The following is a 20,515-nucleotide window of genomic DNA, read 5'->3' as shown; positions in this document are numbered from 1 at the left end:
GGACTTGGAGAGCCCCAGGGGACCTGAAGAGCACCCCCCCCACTTCCCCGGGCATTCTTGCCCAAGAGCAAACAGGCGCAGGAGCCCAGCCATGGTGAGCCCAGTCCACCTGGTCCCAGGATGGCGCTGCTGTCCCGGCGATGGGCAGACACAGCGGCTGGGGAGCCGGCCACGCCTTCCAGCGTGAAAACACGCCCTGCTTCGTGCCTGGCATGCTTGTCCAGTGACTGTCGGTGACAGAAGTCTCGCCACGCAGCAGGGACGCCCACCAGGCCTGGGATCCTCCCTGCCGTGGGACTCCGGGCTGCGACCTGAGCTTCCTGGGGGAGCGGGGGTTTTGGCACAGCCAGTTCCGTCATCCTGCACAGCTTCCTGTCTGTGCTCTGAGCACACTCTCGGGGCCGTAAAACGGGGATAGTAACACCACGCCGTGGGACGGCTCTGAGAATCCAGTGAGCTCATGCATCTCAAGACAGCGTGCATAGAGCCGGGTCAGCAGCCGCCACTGCCCCAGCGCCCCTACAGAAACTGCCCTGAAGGAGACCCCGCCCACTCTCACATCCCGCAGCCGGGGGAGCCCAGCACAGAGCCTGGGACCCATGCACCCCTCTCCGGGGTGAGGTTCCCCACCAGGAGCTGTGTCACAGGGCCCGGAGTCTCACCGGAGCTACGGGGCACACGGGAGACGGCTACTCCTCTGGGTGAGATTCGGGCCTCTTTGTGCTCGATTCTCTCAGTGGCTCCGCGTTCCCTGCTTTATGGATCAGGGTTCCAAAAATCATCGTTCAGAAAGAAATGCTGGTGCCCGCATTTGAATCCTCATTTATGGACTGGGGAGCAAATGGAGGCAACGGGAGCGGAAACCGACAAGGGGGCCATGGCTCTCATGGCTACGGATGGGCAGATTCCAGCCCAGGAGCCGTGCGGGCGGACCCTCGGGGGTCAGGCCCTGCCGCTTCCCCGGTGGTGTGCACACTCAGGCCTCCGCTTGCCATTCCCTGGGCCCAGGGTGGGCACCACAGCCAGGCTGAGGGAGCTCAGAGACAGGGACGTAGGCGTCACCCGGCGTCAGTCCAGCCCAGAACCTGTGAGCTCGGTGGGGTTCTTCCAAGCCCACAGAAGGCTCTGGACACAAACGTGGGCACCAGAAGACCCCTCCTTTAAGGAGGGAGGATGAGGGGTGTCTGTGCACCGGGAAAGCCAGTTAATCAGCAGAGGACCTTCCCTGCACAAACTGGTCCCTGGCCCCGCATGTTGGAGTAATGGGAGGGCGACATGGCCCAGGGAGGGGCTTCTGGGGGTGATGGGGTGTGCTGGGTCTTAGTCTTCATACATTTACCAAAACGCATCAGAATGTACATGTGAGGTCTGTGTTTTACCAAACAAACCAACCTGAGCGGCCGAAGGCGATCTGAGAGGGACAGATTCCAAAGAAGGGAAGTGACGCATCGGGGCCATTGGACAGGTGCCGCCTCCCCCACAGAGGTCTGGGAAGGGAGGTGGGTGTGGCCCCTCGTCCCAGCTGTCCAGAAGCAAGGCTGGCCACACCCACCTCGTGTGCACGTTTGTATGCGCCTCTTGCCTCTGCCCAGACCTCGCTCCTGTGTGGAGGCTGCACCAGGCTGGCACCCGCCGCATCCCGGCTCCTCCTGGTCCCTTTCCAGCATTGGCCCTGCCCTTGGGGCTTGTGGGGGGCGGGGGGAGCATCGGCCCCAGCGTCTGCCTACAGTCCACCACCGGGACCCCTCTGGCAGAGGCAGTGGGACGCTGTGGTGGGGAGAGTGAGGGCCACTAGTGAGGAAGGCTCAGGACCACCCTGGCCGCCGCTGCCCCGGATGACAGGGCGTGAGCCACCAGCGTCTCGGGGAGCAGGCTGGGAGCCGTGTCTCATCGCTTGGGAAGCTGGGGGCAAGTGCGGACAGCTCCCCTGACGCAGGCGGGGGGCGGGCAGGTGCCGCTGCCAGAGGACAGCCCCTCCTGCCTGGCAGCCACGCCAGCCCCCGCCCGCGAGGCCCAGGGGCAGGGAAGTCCCGCTGTGAGCCATCCACGGACCCAGTGCACTTTCTCGGGGCGGGGGGAAGAGGGGTCCGGGCCCTGCGGGACCCTCGTGGGCCTGGCCTCCTAGCGGGGAGGCGGTTCTGGGGTAGGAGGGCTCCCTGGTGACAGCTCCCTCAGGGTGGGGTGGGTGTACAGTCTGCCACCCCAGGAAACAAGCAAGCTGCACTTCTGTCACCTGGAACCGGTGACACTCCCCAGCCCGTCCTCCCTCCTGGGCCAGAACAGGACAGAGCCGCGCTGGCCGCAGGAACCTGCTGACCACCATGGGGAAGCCCATAGAGAGGGGACAGAGTGGCCCCGGGGCGGCCCCGGCTCCAGGGCTGCTCCAGGACCTGGCAGGGCCTGACGTGGTGCCAGGAGGAGCCCACGGCGAGCAGCTGCCCGGTGGTGGAAAACCAGAACCACAGGGCTCTCGGGAGCTTGCCGAGCACGGCTGTTCAGCGGGACCACGCCCTCCTCTCCCAGCGCCAGGGAGTGGCAAACCACAGAACGGGGAGGGACTCAGCCTCTGGGGGCCTCTCAGCCGTGCAGCCCTCCCCCTCCCCGCCCCGTGGCCCTGCCTCCGTCCTGCTCTGCACCCCCCTCCTCTATGCCCGCCGTGCCCAGCTCCAGCACACGCCCGTAGTCCCGCCATGGATGTCCCTGGAGTGGGAGCTCTTGGCGGGGTTGGGAGGAGGAGGGGACAGGGCTGTGTTTCCCGGGTGTGGGGGTGTCCACATGGTAGGGAGGTGCACAGAGCTCGGCCTGGGGGTTGGGGTATGGGTGGAGGGGTCTTGGTTTTGCCGTGCAGAGAAAGGCTGCTTTCCTCTAAGGGGAGTGGGTAGTGGGGGGCAGCAGGTAGGGTGGGAAAAGCCACCCGATTACGTGCTGGCAGCTGGCAGTGGCTGCCCCTGCACACCAGTGGCCGCCCCTTACCCCTGGGCACCCCACCCTCACCACTCCTGTGCCCCAAAAATGCCAGGTGCCTCACCCAGGACATGGCGACGGAGGACTGTGACCGAGCTGTCAGCAGCCCAGGCCGCACCCCTGAGGGGCCGCTCCTCCCGCCCGGCCAGCCCTGCCTGCTCCCCCAGCTGAGATGCACGCGGCGAGAAGCACGTCTTCCCAGGGGGCCCGATGCCAGCTCCTGGCCCGAGCTGCTGGTCAGGCCTGGCCTCTGGCCCCTCTGTCTCCAGCCCTGTCCATGGCCATCCCCAGACCTTGTATGGGACACTCTGTGGTCCTGTCCCGGCCGTCCTGCACTCTGGCGGTGCCCTGGTGGTGGCCTGGCTTTGGTTCTCTGGGATAAGAGAGGGTCTGGCCTCTGCTCTCCCTGCTCTGCCCCAGTGCCCATGGGTTGCAGAGGAGAAGGAGGAGGAGGAGGAGGAGGAGGAGGAGGAGGGCTGGATCCTGAGGGAGGCAGCAGGAGAGGAGCTGCAGAAGAGGGCCAGCAGGTGCGAGAGTGCCGGGGAGGGAGGAGGGTACCAGGCTGGGTCCTACCCAGGGCCCCTGTGCACCTGCCTCACACACCTGCCACCCTGGATGCCAGACCTCCCGGGCCCTGCCCCTGGACTCCCTTTGGAAGCCCCTCTCAGCAACACTAGACCTGGACTCCCAGCCTCCAGGGTCTTCCAGGCTGATGACCATGGAAGGCAGAACGGTGAGGGGGGCTGGGGAGTGACACCCCTCGCCCAGGACCAGGTACAGGGCTCCTGGGACCAGCATCAGTTCTCCCTGGAGACCCAGGGGAGAGCAGAGGGGGAAAGAGAACCTGATGGTGTCTGCGGTTCCCACCTTAGCACTGGGGCTGCTCCGCGGAGCCTGTCCCCAGCTTCTCCTAGGGCAGGGCCAGGATAGCTCTGGCTTCTCCAACCTGGCCTGTGGCTCCACCTGGTGGTCACATGTGGAATGGCAGGAAGTTGGCACCCGCTTCTGGGGCCCCTCCTAGCTGCTGTGGCCCCCGCCCGGGACGGGGAGCGGCGGGGGGCGGGGAGGCTCCTGGGCCATGATTCTGCTCCAGCTGCAGCCACAGTGCCCGCGGCTGCTCTCCCGGGGTGGTGGAGAGCCGGGCCATCCTGGCCTCCACCTGATGCGGGAGATTTAGGGTCCAGCTCTCTCTGTAGCTCTTTCAAATAAATAAATCTTTAAAAAGAAATCATTCCCTATCTCAAAGTAAGACATTTTACTATAACGTCTTCCAAGAGTTCTACTTTTACTGCTTGTCTGTGAACTTTTAATAAGCAAGAATGCATTTTTAAAAAAATTTTTATTTATTTGAAAGGCAGGGGTAGAGAGAGAGAGAAGAGGAGAGGTCTTCCCTCCGTTGGTTCACTCCCCAACTGGCTGCAATGGCCAAATCTGGGCCAATCCGAAGCCAGAAGCCAGCAGCTTCCTCTGGGTCTCCCACGTGGATGCAGGGGCCCAAGCACCTGGGCCATCTTCTACTGCTTTCCCAGGCCATAGCAGAGACCTGGATCGGAAGTGGAGCAGCCAGGACTCCAACTGGAGTCCATATAGGATGCTGGCACTGCAGGCAGTGGCTTTACCTGCTATATCACAGCACTAGCCCCAAGTTCTATAATTTCTACACATGGTTTTTGTATCTCTTTTATTATATCTATTATTAGGCATTTCATAAAATTTTTAGTATCCAAAATAATATCTTTTTAGAGCTGTATTTTTGAATATGAATGATTTTTTAAAAAAATTATTTGGAAGGCAGATAAAGATGGAGAGAGAGAGAGAGGGAGAGAGAGGGAGAGACCTATCCACTGGTTCATTTCCCAAATGCCAGGGCAAGTCAGGGGCCACAAGTGCAATCCCCGTGTCGCACGTGGGTGGCAGGGACCAGGTACTCGAGCCCTCAGCGGTGGCTCCTGGCGCCTGCCTTGCTGAGAGCTGATGTCGGAAGCCAGGGAGGGGAGCAGAGCTCAGGTGCCCCGGCGTGGGATGGGACTCAGCGTCTGAACCACTTGGCTAAACCCCGGCTCCCCGCAGTTGAGCCTTGTGTGTGGATTACCGTATTGGCAACTCTGTTACCCCCGTGTGTGTGTTTGCATTGTCTGTGTGGGCAACCGTGTCGTCTGCTATCATGCCAGCTTCCTGCCTAATTCTTACACCTTTGTTCATGTTTCGTGTGCTAGCGGGAGCCCTGGGACAGAGGCGAGGAGGAGCGGTGGCGCTCGGCGTTCTGGGAGGGACAGACGGCTTCCAGCAAGTCCACGTCCATCACGTTGGCTGCGGGTTGTTGGCCTCTCCCAGGTGGTGGCCACTTTCCTCGACTGTTATAAAGAATAGACAAGTAATGTAATGGAAATACACCACAGTATACCAAGAGCAAGTACTAGTTACCAGGTTCAAGGACTGTTCTGAAGGCTTCACAGGCCTAAACCGTGTTTGTCCTCACAGCGGGCTGGGAGGCAGCTTCCGTGCCAGCTTCGTCTCGTAGATGAGGCGGTAACCGGTGCGCTTTGCCCGTCGCAGGTGGCGAGCGCTCGAAGCCAGGCGGCCCTGCGTGTTGGATTTCACTGAACGCTTTCTCTACACAGGTCAGCGAGTTATGCACGTGGAGAGCCAGGTGGATGGGTTTTCTAAGGCTGACCTGATACTGCAGCTCTGGGACACACCTGTCTTGGTCCCGAGGTGGGGGCATTTCCCCCCGTTGCCTGTAAGAGTCAGCGGCGGTACTGCGACAGGACATGGACTGGGCCTCTTAATTGGCAGCCGTCAACATCTCACGGTTCCAGGGCTGGTCGGCCGGACCACGGTGCTGGCTGGTTCGCTTCCCGGCTGCCTTCTTCCTTGGGGGCTGCTCCAGCCTTCCCGGATGTGCGTGGCGACAGGCAGCCGGCTCTCTGGTGTCGCTGGCCCCATTCCCCGGCCCCCGAAGGCCCCACCTCCCGACACCATCACGGGGGATTTGGCTTCAGCACAGCTGTTCTGGGGACACAGCAAGTGCCCTGCTCTCTGCAGACGTTTTATTTTTTTAAAAAAGGTTTATTTGAAAGGCAGAGCTACAGAGAGAGAGAGAGAGAGAGAGAGAGAGAGGGAGAGAGAGAGAGGGAGAGGAAGGTCTCTGGTTCACTCCTCACATGGCTCTTGGACCATCTCTTGCTGCTCTCCCACGAGCATTAGCAGGGAGCGGGACTCCATCCGGGGCTCAGAGACGATGCCAGTGTCATAGGCGGCAGCCTTGACCCGCTGCGCCACGGCGCCGGCCCCGGAGACGCGGGCTTCCGTGAGAGACGCGGCAGGTGCCGGCTCAGAGCTTCAGGGAGGAGCGGCCCCTGGCGGGTGTGGGGCCCCTTCCTTACGCTGCCCCCACCTGCGAGACCCCTGCGACTTCTCTGCGTGCTTGATCCGCTGACGCCGAGAGAAGACGTCGGGCAGCTAACGTGTGATTTCTCTGGCAATTCTCCCGACACGCCTTCGACATTTGGGGTCTGTATGCTAACGACGGGGGAGGTGCTCCCCTGCCAGCTGCTCGCCAGCTCAGAATTCTGTTATTTTTTTCTGGCAAAATAAACGTTGCAACCTCTCGTCTACAATTCCGGTTGTCTCTAGTGATGATGTTTGAGTTACAGATTTGTAAGCTGTTACCAAGGCAGTTATACCAGGGTGGTTGTGGTTGTTGTTTTGTTTGTTTGGGGCCAGCAGGTCCTTGAAATGTGTTTCCCAAGCTGCAGGTCTGTCCAGGTGCTTGCGTTTAAGCGCGTCTTTATAAGCAGAACATAACTGGCTTTGAGAACATTTGCAGAATTTTCTTCTAGCCGGGAATACGACTCAGCTGTGCTTTGGGACAGATTTGTTCCTGACAGTCGGCCTCCTCTTCCTCCTCTTCCTCTCTGCTTGTTCTCGGAGAGGTCGCAGGCTTCCACAGCCGCACTCTCTGTTGTGACGAAGAACGTGGCCCCCTCCTCTGGGGAGGGAATGGGACGTGCAGCGCCAGACTGAACGTGAGACAGGAGTGTGCGAGGACGCCAGCTGCTGTGCGTTGGTAGCCTAACTTACTGGTGTTTTTAAGATTTATTTATTTCAAAGACAGAGTTACAGAGAGAGAGAGAGAGGGAGAGAGATCTTCCATCCACTGGTTCACCTCCCCCCCCGCCCCCGCCAAATGACCACAATGGCTGGAGCTGGGCCCATCTGAAGCCAGGAGCCAGGAGCTTCTTCTGAGTCTCCCATGTGGGTACAGGAGCCCAAGCACTTGGGCCATCTTCTACTGCTTTCCTAGGCCATTAGCAGGGAGCTGGATTGGAAGTGGCCCAGCCGGGACTCAAACTGGTGCCCATATGGGATGCTCAACCTACTACGCCACAGCACGCTGGCCCCTTAATATGCTATTACATAACTGTCAGCTACCCCCAAAGGAACTTAGCAACGGCGTGGGGTGGGGGTGATCGGGCCAGCAGGAACAGATGTCACACCTCAGGCGTGGGCTCTTAGAAAGGCTGGGTTCACCCCCCACCCTGCTACTGCAGTAGGCAGGAGGCCCTCCCACCTCACCCACACCCACCTGCCCGGGTCCCGCCTCTCCGTGGAGCTCAGCCTGCAGTGTCCCTCCTCCCCTGGGACTGCTCAGGCTCCCACGCTGCCCTGGAGCGGGGCTGGCTCTGGGGTGGAAGGGAGTTGGAGCCACGTGTCTCCCTGCATGGTGAGCCATCACATGGGTTAACCCTTTGTCCTTGTCCTCCCTGGGAAGGGCAGATGCCCCTCACCTCTCCTTGCTGTGCGAGCCTCTGCTAGGACCCGGCATGCCCCGGGCTCGGGCTCACCCCCTCTTCTCCCCACTTCTGAGGCTGCAGACCCTGCAGCCCGGTTCCCCGCCCCGGGCCCTGACGGCATAGATGGCACCAGAGGGGCTGAGGCACGCCCCGGGGTGGTGCCTTCCCTGTGTCCCCGGTTGTGGCTGCAGCCATTGGTGAGGTGGCAGTGAAAAGAGCCATCCCAAGGAAACTGGTTCTGGTGAGAATGAGCCATGGGCTGGGGAGACAGAGGTCATCTGGTCCATCCCCCTGCCTCTGGGGGACACTGGTCTGTTTGGGGTGGGCGATTCTCTCCAGGTCCAGGCTCCCTCGGTCACACAGTCCTGCTTCTGGGAGAAGTGTCTGGATCTGACCTCCCCCGCTTCTGTGAGCTGTGTTCTTTCCTTCCTGGGTAGGAAGCAGGAGCAGGAACCCACGGGGTCTCAGAGCTGGTGGGGCTCAGCCTTCCCCGGGGGCCCCAGGAGCATAACAGGTGCAGGGGCCACAGCTGGAGGCCAAGGAGGGTGCGAAACCGGGGGGGGGGGGTGGCAGGTCACACAGAGGGACTTCTGGGAAAGGGAGGCCCCATCCCACCTGTGCCCCCGGGCAGGGGTCTGTGGCAGAGCAGGGCGGCCCCCAGGTCCCCGAGCACTTGGTGGTATCAGGGGCCTGCAGAGCCCGCCCTGGGCTGGGGCTGTCTCCACCCAGGCAGGGACAGGCCGATGGCAATCCTGGGTGCTCCCAGGCCTGGGGTCCCCACACGTCACACCCAGGGAGGCCCTGCCCACAGACAGGGGCGAGGAGCCGGGGTGGCCCTGCAGCGTCTCTGGGCTCTTCAGCCCTTGCTGTCAGCTCTGCAGTGACGAGACCCCCCACCCCCACCCCCTTCTGCCCTCCAGCCACACCTCGCCCTTCCCCCACCTCCCCAGATGAACACACAGGAGATGGGCCTGGCTTCTCTCACCCATTTAATGGGGGACATGGGGCACCCCCCCAACAGTGCCCTGGAAGCCCGCGTCCTCACCCAGGTCCGTCGCCTCCCCCCATTCTTTTCCCTCCCTGCACACAGCAGGTGCCCGGCCCAGGCAAGCAGGTGCCGGCTTCCGCCCTGGACCTCTGCAGGGCAGGAGGAAGCCACGCGGCCGGGTCCTGAGGGTCCTCGCTGTCCTCCTGAGTGGTGACTTCATTCTTTCCCTTCCCCAGGGACTCCATGTCCCCTGCGGGACCTCCCTGGGGCTCTGGACTCTCTGCCCTTCCAGACTGGCCGAAGTGGGCATCGGGGGTGGAGCTTCCGGGGCTCTGTCTTCCATCACGGCTGTGGGTTTGGGCGGGACCATCTCGGGTGAGGAGGGCTAGAAGCTGGGTTCTGTAAGAGACAGGAAGTCCAGGGGTCAGGCAGGTAGCCGCCCCTCCCTCACCTGCGCAGTGGGGAAGATGCGGGCTCAGAGGCAGGACCACCTCATGGCCCAGACAAAGGCCAACACCCAGCCCCCACCCAGCCTCTTCTGAGGACTGGGGTGCACATGGGGGGACCTGGAGAGGGCTCCCCAGTGCTTGGCTGGAGGCCAGGGAGCACAGAGGTGCCTTGGCCAGCGCCGAAGGCCATGTTCGCACAAAAGCTCGAGTCTGCGTAGCTGCAAACGTGTAGGGGTTCTGTTACTGACCGATTCTGGATATAAGATACGCGGACGACTACAGGTGAAAATGAAAAACGATTTCTTATTAACATGTAGTAATTGTTACTAATGTAAGTAGGAGGGTTTTCAAAAAGTTTGTGGCAAATAGAATGAAAAGATTTTTTTTTTTTGTAAAATATTCTTTGACATTCATGCATGTAAAGGGGTCTTCAAAAAAGTTCCCAGGGGCTGGTGTTGTGGTGCCGTGGGTTGAGCCACTGCCTGCAGCCCGGGCATCCCATGGTTCTGAGCCAGCTCCCTGCTAAGGCTTCTGGGAAAGCAGTGGGTGGTGGTCTGCTTGGGAGACCTGGGTGGAGTTCCTGGCTTTGACCTGGCTGTTGCAGCCTCTTGGAGAATGAACCAACAGATGGAAGACCGATCGCTCTCTCTTTCAAATAAATAACTACATGAATACATCTAAAAATACCATGAAGATGCAGATTATGAAAAAATTATGCATTGGTTTCAAAATTATTTACATCAAAATAAAGTTTCATGTGCTATGAACTCTTTGAAGTTCCCTCATTATTGGTTTTTTTTGTTTGTTTGTTTAAAGATTTATTTATTTGTTTGAAAGAGAGAAGCAGAGGCGCAGAGAGAGAGAGAGAGAGAGAGAGGTCTTCCATCCGATGGTTCACTCCCCAAACGGCTGCAATGGCCAGAGCTGGGCTAACTCGAAGCAAGCAGCTAGGTCTCTCACACAGGTGCAGGGGCCCAAGGACTTGGGCCACCTTCTACTGCTTTCCCAGGCCACAGCAGAGAGCTGGATCGGAAGTGGAGCAGCCGGGACTAGAACCAGCGCCCACATGGGATGCCAGCACCTCAGGCAGCGGCTTTACCCCGACACCACAGCGCTGCCCCCGCCCCCGTGTATTATTGTCAATTATTTGGTGCAAAGGAGACCAGCAGGGAGAGACTCTGCTCGGTGTCTCTGGGATGAGTGTCCAGGTCTGCAGGTCTGTGAGGGAGCAGCACAGGAGGGCACAGCTCATCCCCCATCCTGACCGTGCTGCAAGATGACCCGGGCAGCGTAGGTGGCCAGCGCGCAGCCCCTTCCACCACGTGCTGCCCATCCCATCTGGGCCCCGAGGGCCAGGTTGAACAGCAGGGAGTCCGTGCTGAGTCGGCCAAGCCTGGTCTCCCAGCCCGCAGAGGGGGACAGGCCCTGGGGGCACCCTGCAGGTGGCGCTCCTTCCCGCCCTTACCTGTGACGATGAGGGTGGCCATGCTGACCGCCTGGCCCAGCGGGTTCTCGGCCACAGCCTTGTACTGGCCGCTGTCCTCCGGGGTCACGCTGGTGATGATGAGGGAGCAGACGCCCTGCACGTCGGTGCTGTACATCCCGGGGTTCCTCTCCAGGCTCTGGCCGTTCTTGTACCAGGTGACGCGGGGCCGGGGCGAGCCCTGCACGGCGCAGGTCATGCGACACTCACAGCCCTGCGGCAGCAGGTGCACGCGCAGACCCACGAGGAAGCGCGGCTTCTGGCGCAGGTCGGGCTCCCGGTAGCTCGGGGCCTTCACCGTGAACTTGTCTGCAGGGAAACCAGGGAGCAGTCAGCAAAGGAAGGGGCCCTGGGCAGAAAGTCCGCGGTGCCGCTGGGCCTGCTGCCGCACGCTTCCTGCAAACGGGGGCCTCCAGGCCTTTTTATTTTCAATCCTTCTGTTAATGTTCACTTTTTTCTTTCACTGCAAGTGAATGCATATTCCTGGGGACAAACAGCACCGAGAGTCCAAAGGGGAAGGAAGAAAATGCGGCCACCCAGCCTCTCACCTCGCTTCCGGGGGGTGCACCAGGGCTGGCTCTGGGAGGGCTCGCTGGCCCCCAGCTCGTTCTTGGCCAGCACGCGGAAGTAGTACTCGTGGCCGGGGAGCACGCCCAGGAGGGTGAAGTGGTTGTTGTGGATGCGATCGGCCACCTCCTGCCACGGGCCGTGGTCCGAGGAACGCATGAGCACCGTGTAGGTCAGGGGGAGCCCCTGGGCCTCGTCCGGAGAGGGCTCCCACTCGGCCGTCACCGTCCCTGGCACGTTCTCCTGCAGGCGGATGGCGCCGGGGGCCTGCGGGCGAGCTGCGGGACAGGGGCCGGGGGAGCCCAGGTTGGAGGGGGCTGGGCAGGAAGGAGGTCCTCGCCCCAGGCTCCAGGGCTCCTGGGCAGTAAGCCTTGCCAGGCAGGGGGCCGGGGCCAGAGGGTGGGCCCAGCTCCACAGTCACCCCTGGAGACTGGGCAACAACCCAAATTCTCTTCAGTTTCCCAGAGCTGGGATGCAGAGACCCCTCCCAGGTGGGGGGCGGGGCCGGAGCCGGGGGAGGGGGGTTGGGGGGGCACAGCCTGGAGCTTGCACAAGGGGCCATCCCCCTCGTCCCCTCCCTGGGGCCTCCGTGGTCCCTGCCTTGACTCAAAATAAAATGCAACCCAAGGCTGGGGTGCAGCTCGGAGGACCTGTCCCCGCGTCCCCAACTCAGAGGTCGCTCGCGGGCCCCTCCTGCTTTCTGTCTTCAAGCACTCAAGTGGGGCAGGGGGTAGGGTGGGGGCACGCCTGGCGCACACAGGCCTGGCGGGACGCCTGCCGCACCTGCCACCTTGATGAGGAAGCTGTAGGTGGCCTCCTTCCCGTCCTGGGTCCTCAGCACCACGGTGTAGCAGCCGCTGTCCGAGAGGGTGGCCGTGGGGATGAGAAGCCGCGTGAGGCCGTCCTTGGTGGTTGTCACACTTCTTCTGGGCAAGGGGGAGCCGTCCTTCAGCCAGACCACCTCGGGCTCTGGGGCAGCCTGGGAAACAGGCGGAGCAAACGTTTCAGCGGGGAGGGTCACGACCAGGGCAGAAGCAGGGAGGACTTTCTCGAAGGAGAGAGGGCTGGGCCCAAAGGCAGAGGCGGGGCGGTGCCGGCTCAGGAGCAGGCGGTGAGAGCCGGCAGGGAGGGCGGGGCTGGTGGCTGGGTGTGCACGGGCAGATGGAGCAGTGGACCTCACGAACAGCGCCACGCTTCCTCCTGTGAGCCCTGAGCTGCGGGGCCGAGACCCAGCCGGGAAGCATAACTGGCTTTGGGTTCACAGGGGCAGGGGGCCGGGTGGGAGAGTGAAGGACTCCTGGGGAGGGGACTGTCGCCCACCCGTGCCCAGGACCGAGTAGGGCATCACTTGGGAGCCAGGCAGTAGTCCCGGAGGACATCACGGTGGCCTGGCCTGGAACTGTGGCGACCCTGACCGGGGTGGGGTGGCCAAGCCAGCTGCTCAATACCCTGTGCTGCCACTGCCCGAGGGATCCTCAGAGTGGGCACGCTGGGCAGCAGAGAGAGACGGGGTCGCCGACCTCACGCCCCTCGTGGAGGGCTCTGAGGGCTCGAGGGGCTGACGCGTGGAGAGCGCTGTGCCGTGTGCTGAATGCTTTCCTCATTATCGCTGTCACCATGGTCAATAGCTAAGAACATGTAATTATTTTAAAAATATTTGTTTATGGGCCAGTGCTGTGGCACAGCAGGTTAAACCACTGTCTGCAGTGGCAGCATCCCCTATGGGCACCGGTTCAAGTCTCGGCTGCTCCACTTCCGATCCAGCTCCCTGCTAAGGGCTTGGGAAAGCAGTGGAGGATGGCCCAAGTATTTGGGCTCCTGCCACCCATGTGGGGGACCCAGAAGAAGCTGCGGGGTCCTGGCTTTGGCCTGGCTCAGCTCTGGAGAGTGAACCAGTAGATGGAAGACCAATCTCTGTCTGTAACCCTGCCTCGCAAATAAATCTTAAAAAAAAAAAAAGAAAATATTTATGTAATAGAGCGTGCGCGCTCCTATCTGCTGGTTCACTCCCCACATGCCTGTAAGGCCAGGGCTGGGCCAGGGCTGGGCCAGGCTGAGGCTGAGAGCATGGCACTCAACCCGTCTCCCATGTGGATGGACCCAACTCCCTGAGCCATCACTTCTGCCTCCGCACACACTAGCTGGGAGCGGGAACTGGGAGCAGAGATGGGAATGCCCCAGGCACTCTGATGTGGGACATGGGCATCGTGGCCAGCGTCTTAGACTCTTAGCCAAACGCCCACCACGAGAACATGTGATTCAGAGTCAGATGGGGCTGGGTCTGTATCTGACTCTGCCACAGACGGGATTTCCCGCCAGAGGCCAACCCTGATGTTTGTTATTACTAACATGGGTGCTTGCTGAATGCCAGGCACTGTGTATGGACTTCCCATGAGTCCTCAGAACAAGCCTTTGGGACAGGTCACCATTGTCCCCATCCGAGAGACAGATTAAGGCACAGCCAGTGAGTGATGGCGTCCCAGCCGAAGCCCGGGCAGTTTGTGCTTCTAACCATACTACTGCCAGACGGCACACGGCGCAGGTGTTGCTGGTGCTGGCTGCGTCACCCTGGGTCACCCTGGGTCAAACGCAGGTCGCGGGTTTATCCACCCTGCAGCTGCCTCCAGCGATTCTGACTCGCAGGTGGAGAAAGAGAAGTCCCGTCTGCAGATGCAGTACCAGAAATTGCCACTAGAGGGCGCAGCAGACCTGGCACAGCGTGGCCACCCAGGGGCCAGCCAAAGGCTGTGCCTTCAGGTCACTGACCAGGGCCCAGAAAAGAACAAGGAAGAAAGAGAACCGCGGGCCTGAGGGGGATGCTTACCTCAAAGGTGACAGGCACACGGATGGTGTCCCCAGCCTTGAATGTCAGCGTCTCCGTTGTGCTGGTGCCCGTGAGGAACCTGGGACCGACTGGAACACACCAGACCGCTGGGCCCCGCCCCCATCGCCAACCAGCCAGGGCGGAGCGCAAGGCTGGGCCCGGCTCCCGGGTGCCAACCCCAAAGGGCTGGGAGCTCTGGAGGGATGGCGGGGGAAGCTGGTGGGAGATTGGGGGGGAGGGTGGGAGCAGAGGAAGGGAGAGCACTGGAGGGTATAGGGCTGGGGGGAACAAAGGCACCTTGGCCTTGTCGCTGAGGTCACCATGGATCTCACCAAGGCAGGGAACGCCTTGCCGAGGCCACGCCAAAGTAGGGGAGGAGCCGGGATCAGGGGCCCTCAGGGAGGCCAAATCCCCTTTCCCATAATGGGAGCTGGAGCCGGGCAGGCTCTACTCTGAACAAGAACCACCTATGCCCTGGTTTATGTCCTGGCTCTGCCACAGACCAGGGGCGAGACCCCGGCAAAGCACCTTGGTTTCCATCTCTGAACTTGGGCTGGAAACGCTAACCTCACTAGAACACACTTCTGAAAGGGCCTGTCCAGCCCATACAGGTGCATAACGAGTGGTACTCTGCTAACCCGGGGAGGACGTCCTGGCTCAGCAGGTGCACACGGCTGCTGCTCAGAGGCACCGCTCAGGGAGGGAGGCAGCACTCACCAGCAGGGGGCTTGGCGTGCACCAGCGTGGCCAGGGCCACGGGCTGGCTGCGGCCCCCGGCGTTGACGGCTGTCACTCGCACAAAGTAGCCCTCTTGGGGCCGCAGCCCCTTGGCGGTGAAGGTGGTGGCTGGCACGGTCCCCGTGTGGCACGGGCTCCACTGGACACTGTCTGAGTCACACAGCTCCACCACGTAGCCCTGGGCCTCATCCCCGTCCTGGGTGTCGGGCCCGGTCCAGCTCAGGGTGATGCTGGTATTCGATGTGTCCGTGACACGGAGATCCCGCACGGGCCCCGGCGGTCCTGGCGGGCACAGCGGGGTGGGGGGCGGGGAGCGTCAGCAATGGCACCACCACTGGGGAGGGCTCTCAGCGTGGGGAGCGGAACTTTCTCTCAAGTCTGCCTCTGGGTGTTGCAAGCCACGGGCACCAAATTCCTCCTCTCTGGGTCACACGCAGAGCCCAGGCCGCCTCCTCCGGGAGGCCCTCCTCCTCACTCCTCTCTCTCGCCAGCCTTCCGGCTCCTTCCCCCGACTGTCAGCCCTGTGACTGATGCCCTGCAGGGCTCCGTCCTTGCGTCCTGAACCCTGAGCTCCTAGCGCACGCTCTGCTTTCGGGCACTCAGCGCAGGCTTCTTGTTCCCCACCTGGCAAGTGGGACGAGGCCAACAGCCCCTGCCCAAGGAGGGCTGGGGTTGGGAGGAGCAGAGGACCTGAGAGAGAAAGGCCGCAGGCCCCACTGCTCACTGGGATCACTGGGGGGCTTGAAATCCAGGCCGAGACCTGATTTTGTTGCTCGGATGCAGCCTAGGGATCCCTATTTATTATTATTATTTTTTATTAGAAAGGCAGAGAGAGAGAGAGAGACAGATTTTCCATCCATTGGCTCACTCCCCAAATGCCTGCAACAGCCAGGGATGGGTCAGGCCCCAGCAAATAGGCAGGAACTCCATCCGGGTCTCCCATGTCGGTGGCCCGAACACTTGAGCCATCACCTGTTTCCCCCCAGACTCGGCATTAACAGGAGGCTGGAACTGGGACCAGAGCTGGTACTCCAACCAGGCACTCGGATACGGGCGTGGGTGCCCCAAGTGGTGACAACCTCTGTCCCAACGCTCGCCCCAGCATCAGGAGTTTCAAGAACTCCCAGGTGTTTCTAAATATGCAGGAAGTTTGAAGTCCAGGGGTCAGGGCCGGCGCTGTGGCATAGCAGGTCAATGCTCTGCCTACAAGGCCAGCGTCCCACATGAGCACTGGCTTGAGTCCCGGCTGCTCCACTTTGGATCCAGCTCCTGCTAATGTGCCTGGGAAGGCAATGGAAAATGGCCCAAGCGCTTGGATCCATGCCACCCACACGGGAGAGCCGGAAGAAGCTCTGGCTTTGGCTTGGCCCAGCCCTGGCTGTTGGCAGGCATCCGGGGAGTGAACCAGTGGGTGCAAGATGGAAGTGCCTCCTTCCTCCCCCCTCCCCACCCCACCAAGTTTCCAATTTGGATTGGCATCGAACTCAGACAGCTCATGGGCTCGGGTTGTACGCATCTTGGGTCACAGAACTTTTTTTGCCATTCCTACCGCCGCCTTGCTGATGTCCAGAGACCACGGGCGGGGCAGTGCCATCGCAGGCTGGGAGACTGACGCCTGCCTGGGCTCACCCAGTTCCAGGCACACCCAGCAGGTGAGCAGGGCTCCTGGGCAGAGAGTCACCCAGGAGGTTCCCCTGCCAGCCTCCGCAGAGGGAGGATGACTCCCACGGGGGAGAGAGGATGGGAAGACAGGGCCAGGTGGGCCAGCCAGGGGCCTGAGCTGCCCAGAGCCACTGGGCACTGGGACTGCTGCTGTCTTGGGGTCTCCCAGCCCCACAGCTGGCCTCTGGGCCGTGGCATGTCGACTTCTGACCTGTGCTGCCCCGCCTCTCTGACTGCTTCTCTGACCCATCACCTCCAGCCCCGTCCCACTCCACTTACTCATGGGGTCCCGAGCGAAGACAGCCTCCGAGGGGGGCCCAGGCTCCCCGGGGCCCACGGGAGCCACCGCCGTGATGCGGAACTCGTACTGACAGCCCTGCCGCAGGTCCTCCACCGTCCACTTCCTCTCTGTGAACAGCCCAGCCCACGTCAGTCCCAGCAGGCCGTGGGGGACAGCTCGGCACCTCTGCACTCCTGAGAAGGCCCAGCTGGGGTCGCAGCCCCTCCCCCCAACCCCCCCCCCCCCCCAGCCAGGAGTCCCTCAGTCCTCCCCAAGGTGAGGGAGCCGAGCTCCGGGCGTCAGGCCCCAGATCTCTGGCCCCTGCCATGGCCTTCCTGGTGTCCTTGCAGAGCCGGTGCTGTATGTGAGTGAGGCAGAATCACCAAACAGCGACCATGGACGGCGCCCGTCCGTAGCTCACCTCCCTCTGCAGAGGCGAGGCGCTGACAACCTGTTCCAGGCCTGCACCTCCTCCCCACAGGCAGAGCTCAGAGACCCAGAGGGCCCCTGGCGGGGGGAGGCCACCCCGCCTCGGGTTTGTCCAAGTTCTTTCTGACCTCAGGAAACAGTGCGGCAGGAAACACTTGCCTCCACTTTACGGATGAACACACTGAGCTCCAGAGAGGACAAGGCTGAGCCGCCCAAGGTCAAGGCCAGCATTCTGAACCTCAGCATTCTCACTTTTTTTCTTGCTGGATCATTCTTTGGGGTCATGTGTGTGTGCGGGGGGGGCGTCTATGCCGTAGCCTTGGCCTTGCCAGACTAGGTGCCAGTGGCTACCCCCGCAGCCCGATGACAACAGTTGAAACTGTCTCCTGCGGCATTGCCTATGGGGGCTGACACGGGTGGGGGAGGGGGAGGGGAGGGGCCCACCCGCTGCTCACCGGGCACGGGCTTCTCGTTCACAGGCGTCCAGGTGTTGCTCCCCTTCTTGCGCTTCTCGATCAGGTAGCCCAGGATGTGGGCACTGCCTGGGCCCCGGGGTGCTGTCCAGGTCAGGGTGATGCCCCGGCTGGAGGCCGCCTGGATGGTTGGGCTAGAAGGGGGCCCGGGGAGGGCTGGGGCGGGGAGGGTGCGCGTCAGTCAGGGGACGGAGCCAGCCCTGCGCCCTCTGAGGTGGCCTGCGCTGCAGGGAGAGCCTGGTCTCCACCTGGGTCCAACCCTCACTGCAGAGACCCCGTAACTCTCACCTCCCCGTCCCGCTGCCGGCTGCCATCTGCACAGGACTTGGGCATGAGCCGGCGTCCCTCTGCCCCGGGGGCAGCCCTGCGGGAGCCCAGGAGTGTGTCCCCTACCCCGGCCGCAGGCTTTCCCCTCACCCTCGGGCGCCACCAGCAGCTCCTCGGATTCCAGGGCCTCGCTGGCCCCCTCGGAGGTCACGGCCCGCACGCGGAAGGCATACTTCCGGCCCTGCTCCACGTCGCTGTCCGTGAAGGTGGTGCTGTCTGCGGGGGGCTCCCCCACCTTCAGCCAGGTGCTCCTGCCGGCCTGGCGCCTCTCCACCACGTAGTGCTCCACGGCCCGGCCCCCGTCATCCCGTGGAGGCCGCCAGCGCAGGCAGACCCCAGCCCCACGCAGATCTTGTACCTCCAGGGGCCCCAGCGGGGGCTGAGGCTTGTCTGGGACCCACCAAGAGGGGCAGGGAGAGGAGGAGTCAGGGCAGCCACAGGGCACGGGGCTGCTCTCCCCACCTCACCAGCGGATGCACCTGCAATGGGCCAGGCTGTACAGAGGGCCCGAACCCTGCCGGGGTTGGGGGGAGGCCATGGCTCCTGAGACACCCCCACCCCCCAGGGATGTGCTGTGGACCCACCAGCCGGAGCCCACAGCTGCTTAACGCCTGGGACACAGGCGGTCAAATCTTGCTGCATCCCTTAGTGCTCCGAGCAGCGGGACCAGCCCCCAACCCCCACACTCCGCAGGGCTCCAGCACTTCGTTCACCCCAGATGCCTCTTACTTCATCTATGCAGGGGACACAGGGCAGGTAGGGGCGGGTGGGCTTCTGTACAGCGTGCAGGTGAGGGTCCAAGCCGGCAGAGGCCACCCCGGGCCCTGCCCCCAGCCCCGGCCCACCAAGCCTCGTCTCGGGGATGGGCTGGGGCTGCACCTAGGACTTGCAGGCTGAGCTGGGCCTGCGCGCAGCCTCCGTGGCTCCGCAGCGTCACGCTGTACTGGCCGGCGTCCTTCCTGCTCGCGCTCGGGAGGCACAGGCGCGTGTAGTCGTCCCCCAGGGCCACCTGGGCGCCCTTGCGGCCGCTGCCCCCCACCTCGGCCCCGTCCTTCCTCCATTCCGCCTGCACGGGGAGGCGGCTCTGGAAAGGGACCTTCATGGTCACCGGCTTCCCGGCCTTGACCACCAGGGGCTCCCTCAGCTTCTCCATCACATCTGGAGCAATGGTGGGGGGATCTGGAGAGGAAACGGGGGTGGGGGGACAAGGAGGTCAGTGACAATCAGGGCCAGGGGCTCCAGGGGAGCAGAGAGAGGGTCCAGGGAAGGTACAGAGCCCCCTACCCCAGCTCCCGAGCACCTGAGCACTAACGAGGGTACAGGACCTCAGCAGCAGGAGGCACCAGGGTTAGACCTCACCAAGGACTTCCCAACAAGGGCAGAGAGAAGATGCTCGAATAGGGAGGTGTGGGTTGACTGTTTCAGGATCTTCCCCAATGCAGGGTGGGTGAGCCACTGGCTACAGCCCAGACTCAGTGTGGGGAAGAGGAGACGACTGCTTGGTGCAGATTGTGGGTCAGGGAAGGGTGGTGCTGGGCCTCACCCCGGACGGTCAGGGTGGCTTCACTCTGCTGGTCACCGGCTACAAACATGTACTTCCCAGCGTGGGTCCCCTGCACGCGGTCAATGAGGAGTCTGTGCGTGAGGCCGTCTTGCTCCAAGATGACTCCATCCTGGCCAGTGAGCTGGAGACAGGGGCCACAGCAGGAACCGGTCACTCCCACCCCTGCCCTGCAGGTGACCTGGGCTCTTTACTGCAGCCGCAGGGCCTGAACACTCCCCGGACGCCAGGCATGGGCACAAGATCCCTTGCTTGGTGGCTCCTTTAACCGTCACAGCAACCTTGTAAAATAGGCTCTATTATTAGTCTCGTTTTATAGGTGAGCTCGCGTATCCGTAGCAGCAGCACTGGGATCTGAAGACAGAGCTGGCTGATGCCAACATCAGAGCTCTGGGGACCGTGCTAGAACCCTCCTGACCCGACAGCTGCCACGGAGCAGGGCGCGGCTGCCCAGCGACCAGAGATCCCATCTGCTTGGCATCCCAAGGCCTCGGAGGATGGGTGGAGTTTGGTGGGTGAGCGTGTAGGGGAGGCATTTGGGACGGGAACGAGACTGATTCTGTCTTAAATGCACTGCACATTCTTGGCTGTTTAACTTCCTACCGGCGGGATCCAGCCGCACCGCTTCCCTGGTCTGGCCCTGTCCCCTCCCTGGTAAAGAGAAGGTGGACGGTGATGGTACCTTGATGCCATCCTTAAGCCAGGTGCCAGGCCCCAGGTCCCTGGTGAGGGTACAGGAAAGTGTGGCAGCTTCCCCCTGCTGCACCTCCACGTCAGCCAAGCCTCGGGAGAAGTGGCCCAGGCGGCCTAGAGAGACAGAGACAGAGAGAGTCCCCAGGGCCCAGCTGCCCAGGCCAGGGCCTGCACTGGGCACTGAGAGGCCACCCCGGGGCTGTCAACCAGGCCCAGCTGAGGCCAGCAAGGCCGTGTCTCCCATTTCCTCCTGGGCTGGCGCAGGAGATCTGGGGTGTAAG

The 20,515-nt window shown here is 62.2% G+C and overlaps 1 protein-coding gene across 2 annotated transcripts in view; it reads right to left on the bottom strand.

The window, feature by feature from the left end:
* Positions 1 to 8,732: 8,732 nt before the first annotated feature.
* IGFN1 (immunoglobulin like and fibronectin type III domain containing 1) overlaps positions 8,733 to 20,515 on the bottom strand; it is a 30,540-nt gene continuing 18,757 nt past the window's right edge. For both annotated transcript variants that reach the window (XM_089312075.1, XM_089312074.1), the window contains 12 exons: positions 20,224 to 20,348; positions 19,524 to 19,665; positions 18,860 to 19,159; positions 18,071 to 18,370; positions 17,636 to 17,809; positions 16,751 to 16,879; positions 14,789 to 15,091; positions 14,072 to 14,160; positions 12,031 to 12,226; positions 11,229 to 11,525; positions 10,663 to 10,989; positions 8,733 to 9,147 (listed from right to left, as the gene is read on the bottom strand). In XM_089312075.1, the coding sequence (XP_089168201.1) occupies positions 9,134 to 9,147; positions 10,663 to 10,989; positions 11,229 to 11,525; positions 12,031 to 12,226; positions 14,072 to 14,160; positions 14,789 to 15,091; positions 16,751 to 16,879; positions 17,636 to 17,809; positions 18,071 to 18,370; positions 18,860 to 19,159; positions 19,524 to 19,665; positions 20,224 to 20,348 (2,396 nt within the window). In that variant the 3' untranslated portion in view covers positions 8,733 to 9,133. The remainder of the gene's footprint in view (positions 9,148 to 10,662; positions 10,990 to 11,228; positions 11,526 to 12,030; positions 12,227 to 14,071; positions 14,161 to 14,788; positions 15,092 to 16,750; positions 16,880 to 17,635; positions 17,810 to 18,070; positions 18,371 to 18,859; positions 19,160 to 19,523; positions 19,666 to 20,223; positions 20,349 to 20,515) is intronic.

This window comes from Oryctolagus cuniculus, chromosome 13 (assembly GCF_051225735.1).
Source record: "Oryctolagus cuniculus isolate XC-2025 breed Fujian yellow rabbit chromosome 13, ASM5122573v1, whole genome shotgun sequence".
Lineage (NCBI taxonomy): Eukaryota > Metazoa > Chordata > Mammalia > Lagomorpha > Leporidae > Oryctolagus > Oryctolagus cuniculus.
Note: the sequence above shows the minus strand (reverse complement) of the source record. Positions and strands in the feature narration are given on the sequence as shown.